At 35.0% G+C, this 8,486-nt stretch overlaps 2 protein-coding genes across 2 annotated transcripts; both read right to left on the reverse strand.

The window, feature by feature from the left end:
* Nucleotides 1–115: 115 nt before the first annotated feature.
* Nucleotides 116–4,305, reverse strand: LOC120279132 (ABC transporter G family member 26). Its single transcript, XM_039285999.1, is given in 11 exon segments — nt 116–502; nt 602–709; nt 828–1,112; nt 1,213–1,461; nt 1,463–1,498; nt 1,612–1,873; nt 1,965–2,147; nt 2,228–2,383; nt 2,913–3,247; nt 3,883–3,993; nt 4,276–4,305. Coding segments are annotated over 11 exon segments (2,025 nt in total). The 3' UTR covers nt 116–232.
* A 2-nt stretch (nt 4,306–4,307) lies between these two features.
* LOC120279491 (GBF-interacting protein 1-like) lies at nt 4,308–8,445 on the reverse strand. The gene is made up of 4 exons (XM_039286422.1): nt 7,923–8,445; nt 6,990–7,296; nt 5,439–5,948; nt 4,308–5,164 (listed from the first exon to the last, which is right to left on the reverse strand). Exons 2-4 carry the CDS (start codon nt 7,065–7,067, stop codon nt 4,871–4,873), a joined length of 882 nt encoding a protein of 293 aa, XP_039142356.1. The 5' UTR covers nt 7,068–7,296; nt 7,923–8,445; the 3' UTR covers nt 4,308–4,870.
* Nucleotides 8,446–8,486: the final 41 nt, after the last annotated feature.

Here is an 8,486-nt window from a genome sequence, read left to right on the forward strand (position 1 = left end):
AAATGTTGTATTCTTTAAAAACATTTATCTTTGTTTATTTACCTCTATGGTAAAAAAAAAAGGGGAAAGTATATGAGCAAATACTAATGTTTGTCTGTTTGGTTGTATTTGATTATTTTAGCAATAACAATGTATTCGAAAATACGAAATATTCATATTTGAGTTTTCACAAAGCAATTGAAATTACACTTGTAGCAATAGTAAGAATTAATAATAATTGTATGATTTTGAATCACAAAGAAGATGTATTAATTCTTTTGCTGAGAAACAAATAAGCAAAGAATCTATAGATCAGAGCCATTGCTATCAGTATCCAGACCTCCTGCAATGAACCATTCAAGTTCACAGTATCAAATGATGGTGAGCTTTGTAGACTCTTGCATCCGCTTCGGCTTTCACATTCGTAAACTTGATCACCCGAGTATTGAACTTTTAGTAATAATCGAAACCCGTAATACATGAATGATATGTACTTCATCCATCTCATGAATTTCGGTAAATGCTGTAAATATAAACTAACTTGTTGAGTAATTGTTATGGATAAACAACATGTGCTGGTGTTATTTTTAACAAAAAAATAATATTTAAATGAGATAATTACTTGAACATAATAGCCTCCAGTAAGAAGAAACAACATAAGAACAAGAGAAGCCATCAATCCAGACCTTTTCACACTCAAAATTGCTGCTCCAATTACTTCTCCTGTTCCCTAAACATCATCACCATAAAAACAAAACATATATTAGAAAAAAAAAACCTTTTCTAAATGTCAAACATGATGAAATTCTTACAACTAGTTTTAACTTGAATTTATTTTAAAAACTAACCTGGCTTGTGGCCACAATCAATAGAACAGCAAAGCAAGTGAAGAAGAAAGCAGAGAATGTTTTTCTAAGGTCAGCCATGAAGTAAAGAATGACCATGAAAATGATTGGATAAACAACATGTGCAACCATGTCACACAGAGTGCTACAAACATAGTAAACACTCATTCTATACATATCTGCTTTCCTTTCTTTCACCAAGTACTTCTTCTCAAATGGAAACACATATACTGCTCCAAATATCGATGCCGATGTCCAAAATATACACACATAAAACATAAGTCCAACCTACACCAACAACAGAAAAAAAAAATGGTTAATTTTCTTTCATTATAATGCAAATACACAAGCTAAAATCATAACATATATATATAGTGCATAGAAATACTTGGTCTCTTAATTGAGCTTCGGTATCGGTCTTTGATTTCCACCAAAGAAAGCCTAAAAGAAGAGCAACACCAATGGCTTGTAACATTCTAAGCTTGTCTAGATAATCTCTGCTTCTTTCTCTTAATGTTCTTTTCATTAGTATCACACACTGTTCTATCCAACTCATACTCCAATCCTTCTTTATTTGTATCGCAATTCGCAGATGTTTCGGTGTTTTCATCCTTCTGTGGTTCTCTTCTTTCTCTTTTCGGCTCTATCTCTGTTTTGTACTTCATTCTCAGAAACTAAAACCCAAAAAACATCGATAATTCATCAGTATATATTCAACTAATATTAATGTCAGTAATTCAACATGCATATATATATATGTATATGTATATGTATGTATATGATCAACCTTGATTAGTGTCATATCAAGTTGTTGTGATTCTTGAGGAATGGCAATATCATTAAGATGACCGGTTGCAAGATCAAGAAGGAACTCAGCAGGATTCATGGCTAATTGTGGCACAAATCCAATCGAAGAGAAATACTTCATCGAATCCCTTGCTTTTCCATAAAATATCGGTTTCCCTTCGGATATCAACAACAGCTTATCAAACATGTAAAACATCCTACTTGATGGTTGATGAATTGTTGTTATTATTGTCCTCCCTGCCTGCATTACACAATATGATGCATTGTTAATAAATAATAATAATAATAATAATGTTCGATCGAGTTTGTTATGTTCAGTGATTCTTATTACCTTTGGCAAGATTTTGAAGAACACAAAGGAGTTTGCTCGCGGAGCTAGAATCAAGGCCGGATGTTGGTTCATCGAGCAACAACAATGACGGCTCAACGAGGATTTCATAGCCAATACTAGTTCTTTTTCTTTCTCCTCCCGATATACCTTTAACGAAATCTCCACCGATTCTTGTGTGCCGACATCTACATATACATACATATATAAATACGCTCTTTTGATACATGCTAGTCCTTTCATTATATATATATATATATTTATATACCTTTGCAAACCAAGTTCTTTGATGATAGCATCAGCTCTGGAATACTTTTCTTGCTTTGTCATGAAGCTGGGGAGTCTGAGAAATGCAGCAAAAACTAGTGTTTCTTCCACTGTTAGTTGAGGAAATAGCACATCATCTTGTGTCACAAATCCAATCCTGCAATAAAATCATATCTCATACATTCAATTATATATAAGTTAAAGTTAAATGAGTAATTGTCACTACAACAATAGCCAAGTGGTAAAATATTTGACTCTCATGCGGGAGGCCAAGGTTCAACTCACTCCCAATGCATGGTTGAGGCATAACACGAGTTTTTTCTCCTTCTCGACAGAACACAAATAACCTATGCAAAAGATCTGGTACTAACAAACTAAAAGATCATTGGCAGACATAACAAAGAGTGTCGTGGCTTGTCCACATTATCATATTATATATATATATATATATATATATATGCTGATAAAACGTTTGACTCAAAATGCGGGAGGTCGAGGTTGACTCACTCCCGATCGCTGATTGAGGCATAACAGAACACAAACAACCTATACAAAACATCTAGTGCTAACAGACTAAAAGATCATTGGCATGCATCACAGAGAGTGTAGTGGCTTGTCCACATTGTCGTGTTATATATATATATATATATATATGAAAGAGAATTAAAGTTTAAATAAATGCATGCCTTCTCTTGAGAGCAGGAGAATAAGGAGTGTCATTGTAAGTGATGTTGCCTTGAATATCACCATCAAGTCTGGCAGCAAGTATCTTGAGTAAAGTGGTTTTACCACTGCCTGAAGGTCCCATGAGAGCTAAGATTTCACCAGGACCAATGCTCCCTGTTATTCCTTTAACTATCTTCAACTTATCTCCTTCTTCTTCTTCTCTTCTTTTTCTTCTTGTTGTTCCTTTTATTGTATTAAATTTTGATGGGATTCTTAATTGAGATAGCATGCTCTTCATTGCTGAATTTATTGGATTTATGTATCCACCTTTCAACTTGTATTCCACATCCTCAAACTTCACATCATGCAATAGATAAATAAATAAATAAATAATTCATTTAACCAGTGCTTTGTGGATGGATGGAATAATATTTGCATTCAATTTTATTAAATAAATAAATAATTTTGGTAAATGTTACTATTTGAACCAAATAAGAAGCATTTTCGTAATGTTTTGGTTAAGGTTCTTACAAATTAAAACCCGAGCGAAATTGAAACTCCGGTTTTAGTTCCATTTTTTATTTTTTAAATGAGAATTATAGAATATATAATATATAATATAATTTTCTTTTGAGATGTTATTATTAATTATTTTTTACTAAATTATATATAAAACTTTGTATTCACAACACAATATATTATAATATATATATATATATATATATATATAATTGGAAACTAAAAATTAGTAAATTAAAATTTAAAAAAAATAATATTAAAACCAAAAAGTTCAAAACAAGAATCAAACCCATGAAGGGGTCACCTCTATGTTTATATCTCATTGTCAATATTCCAAACATTGAATTATCCAATAATTCAAATAAAATAAATAAATAAAATTAATCCTCCTCTAATTTTCTTTCCAAAAACTCCAAAATTTACATGAGATTAATTACAAGTAAAATTAAAAAATAATAAATAAATAAATACCTTGAGAAAAATGGGAAGTGGATTATTATCTTCACAACTGAAAGAGTAATCTCCTTCAATATCAATCTCTACATACTTCTCCTCAATATTGCTTTCAATCTCTAAACTTTCCTAATTTTTGTGCACATTTGCACATCTTTTTCCCCTTCATTTTCAACTTCCATTTTCAAGATATAACAACCAATAAAACTTGCATGAGAAATAGTACCTTGTAAGAGCATATATGTATATAAAAAAACAAAAACAAAAGAAAGTTAAGTGTTTGTTTTATAACTAAAAACAACCAAAAACCAACCCTTTGTTTGGTTGATCACAAGCTTTATACACAGACTATAATATATATATTCATTCATTAAGAACATGTCTAAAGATTGAGGTATATTTTCGAATAACCTTCTGCTTGTATACATTTATGTATAACATCGTATCGGATAAGCAGAGTAGAATTTACGGCAGAGTTTATACAAAGTTCAATATCAGGTACAAATACGAATACGAAATTTACTTCAAATTACAAGCAATGGAAACAATGAATAATACATACCACGCTAAATCGACAATTTAGTATCAAAATTTCAGGACATGTCTTTCTATCAAATTTAGGTTACATATAAGACCTCTGAAAATTCTATGACCTCGACACAAAAAAAAATGAACCAGATATGGAGAACAGCAAAATCGTTTTAATCACCCACGGTAATTTAAAGACTATTGGTGGGCGAGGAGATAATAAAGGATGGAGCAATAGCACGCAACGGCAGCCGACAAAAGAACCAACACAGACCTCCTCTTTACCAGCTTAAAAATGGTTAATATCTCAGCAAATAGATCGACCGATCATTTAAATATATGTATATACAGTAAAGAAAGATCCGGTATCAAAGCAGTTCTGTTGTCTTCTGACTGAATCCAAAAAGAGTGCCCAAAATTCCCGAGGTCGGTCTATGTTGCTTCAGTAGCCAGAGCAAATGCAAAAGACGGGATTGTTTCAATAAGTATTAGCCCAATTGATCTGTCCGCGTTGTGGTTGTTGATAGACTCCGGCTGGAGGGCCAACCATTTCAATAGAACCAGCCGTCGGCTGCGACTGTGGCAGTAATGGATGAACAGCAGTAGGTGTAACAGTCGGGGTCGGGTGATAGATGCCGGGGAAGGCACCATGGCTGGCTTGAGAAGGCGCAAAGGTTAGGTGCTGATGAGGAGGTAGATTGTAAAAAGAACTGGCCTGCAGAGCGGAAATATCATGCCCTGGTGTAGCAACCCAGACAGCTGATCCATCACTCTGTTTGACAGCAGCAGCAATTCAAGTGCAATTTAACAAGTAAACTATGCAAAATTGATAATTGACAATTATATGCGTTTACTAAACAAGGATCTGACCCAAGTCAGGGAAATATGTTGGAAATTCATGTAAACAAACAATGACATTCAAATCAAAATTTTTCCACTTTAAATTACTTAGCATATAATTCCAACAAGTAGAGTAGTTTTAAGGCCTTTTATTAAACAGTAATGAGTAAACCAAACAAAGACAAATGGGAATATAGTAATAATACCTGTTGCCCAGTCAAATAAACATTGTTTTCCTTGAACTGAGATGATGCAGTGAGATCCTCATTGCTCTTTGAGTTTCCACTAGTTCCACTTGGGTTGGGATTGTAGCCAGCAGGGGTCGAGTTGTATGTTCCGTAACCAGTCATCATTCCAATGTGGGCGGAATTAACAGTGTTGTTCCCGGGCTTATATTGAGGCATGGTGTACTTCATAGAGTTGGGAGAAGCTGCAGCTGCTGGAGGTGTAAACATACCGGCAGCTGGTGTTTGCTGTGGGAACGCGGTACTGCTTAAGAAAGGGTGAATTGTAGCAGCTGGTTGAACAAAAAAGGGTGAAAGAAATTGATTATATGGGATGTAGTTTGGGTGATAATGCGCTATCTGTACGCCAGCTGGCTGCCGAAACAAAGGAACTGGTTGCAGAGTAACAGGAATTGAGCTTTGCATGGCTCCGGCAGCTTGGGAGACGGCCAGAGTTGGCCCGGTTGAAGATGGAACCAAAGAGTTACCACTCTGTAGACAAAGCATAAGGACCAAGACACTCATCAGAAAACAGACATGCAAACATTATAAAAAGAGGATACATAAGCAAATGGAAAAGAAAGTAACAAAATAGGGAGCCTTTATTTAATTCTCTAGCCAGCAGTAGACAAAAGGCCAAGCATCAAAAATAAAGAATAGAAACGGCATATTTTGAAATAAAAGTAATTTTTTTTAAGTATTCAGATACCTTGGCATCCTGCTATCTGAAATGTAATTTACAGCACAAAAAGGGAAAACTCAACCTAGTAGGACAATAGATTTTGAGAAAGACTTTACGACATGACAAGAACAAGCTGGAAACTGAAAATAACTGCATCTTCAAGTTCCAGATGAACACAGGCCAGATATGGGTGACATTTGGCAGGCGGTAATTTGATGACCTTTACATTTAGGAGGCTAAGACTTGGAAGATAAAGAACAGTAAAATGCTTACGGTCAAACCTCTTGTGGAGAGGTGCCCAGTGTGAGCAGGTAAGACTGAAAGGTTTCCCTGTACTTAAATAGCAGCACCAGATGCAAGGGAGAGATATGATCATCACCAGATGAGAAGGTCAAATAGCCATTGTGATAATAAGGTACAGAGAACTGATTTTCCAGTCAAAAATACACAAGCAGGGCACAGCCAATTGAAAAGACAACCAAGTAATACATCTATAGAAATTAGAATGCCACTATGTCAGCGCATGCATTTTGCTTGCACACTTCATGACATATTGGCACATCCAAACAATTTAGGATGCCTATGATGAAAAGCAGGCAAAATGGTGCTAACCTTAACCCGATAAAAAGAAAAGAAAGAAAGATAGTTCTTTGCAAGAAGACAGAATATAATGAAACAGCTCAATGAATATCAAGGATGTATACTATAGATCTAATGGATAGACAAGAGGAAGACAAATGATTGAAATGTCGAGCATAAATTTGAGTAACTTTCAGATGCAATCAAACATAAAGGCAGCTATGAAACTTGAAAGATTACTGACTGATAAAAAAATAAGCCTGAAAACTTACAACAAAACTTGGGAGACGAGAGGCATCACGTGGGTGATTCTCAGTTCCTTCAAAGCCAGCAAATTGGTCACCAAGCATTTGTGGTGTTAAAGTCAAAGTTGGATAAGTCGGAGCCGTTTGAACTATTGAGTGCTCAGGAACTTCAGCAGCCAAAGTTGGCTCTGGTTTAGACTGATCATATTCTTGCAATATGGAGCCAGAAGAGGAAATATCACTCTCCCTTGATGCCAAATTTTCCAAATTCAGTGTAGATGACTGGAAATCATCTAGATAGGCTGCTTCTTCCACAGTCGGAGGTGCAACCTGACTACATTCAAGGGCACAGAGACCAAATAAGCTCCAAAACATCTAAATGATCAGTAAAATTTCCACAACAAAAAGGGCAAAACTAAAAGCAGTCATTTAAATAGGAAGAGAAAATGAGTTCTCTAAAAAAATGAGTCAAAAATGGACAATAAGGAAACTACAACATTATACGATAATCACTATTCCCAGTTTTCATCATAATCTAAAGGTGTTAATTAATGAGATTTTGATTAGTCAACAATGGGAAAGCATGCCCAAATTACAGCCTGTCAAATACACCCTTATGCCTTGTAAACAAACTTATCAGTGGAAGAGTTTGCCAATTAATCAACAAAGTTGAACTTGAATGTTCAGAAAGACCTACATGGCATAATCTGAAAAGCTTAGTTGAAGCCTCCAACAAAACTAGTTGATGAGTTTAACTGACCAACCAAGTGATGGGGATAAATAACTGGATAAAGTTTGTTCTGCTGGGTAGGGGAAGCTACTCGTTTTTATTGGAAATAAAACTTGAGGCAAAAATAGAAGCACATGCATAAGAAATGCTCTGAACAAAGGAAGATGATCAGAATAAGTATGGCAGCTAAATTGAAATAGATTTCAAAGGGTGAAGCACATAAATCTTACCCTGATGGAGGCTGCTCAATGTTTTCATCAATCTCTTGAGTTAACTCAGATAGTGGTGTGGAGCACCTGTCACTATTAGAACCATTCAAAAAGCTTGCACCTGGTTCATAATTTGCATCAAAACTACCAAATCTCAGAGAATATTTATTAGAGTCTAGAACTTGAAGATGGTCTGGAATAATCACACCCCTGGTGTCTGAAAAATGAAGCCTTTCTAGCCTTTTTTGCAGATTTGGAACATCATCCTCTGAAGCTGTAGAACTTAATGCTGGAACTGAGTGACCCACAACTTCAACAGTGACAGATAGGATTTCAGAAGTGGCTGGTATCACAGATGAAGGGGCAGTATTTACATGAGAAGTTTTTGGTTTCCACTCCTTATTTGGACCAGCTGCGCAAAGAGCAACGTATTACACATGTGGTGTGTGATATTCGCATAGAAATATATGTTATCCCAGCAGAAACAATCTACACAAATACATGGTGTGCTGGAAAATTTTCAATAAGTTGTGATTTACTTATATCAAACTAAGTGCCAACATGGTGATTTGTGCTATCTTTATA

Source organism: Dioscorea cayenensis, chromosome 16, assembly GCF_009730915.1.
Source record: "Dioscorea cayenensis subsp. rotundata cultivar TDr96_F1 chromosome 16, TDr96_F1_v2_PseudoChromosome.rev07_lg8_w22 25.fasta, whole genome shotgun sequence".
Lineage (NCBI taxonomy): Eukaryota > Viridiplantae > Streptophyta > Magnoliopsida > Dioscoreales > Dioscoreaceae > Dioscorea > Dioscorea cayenensis.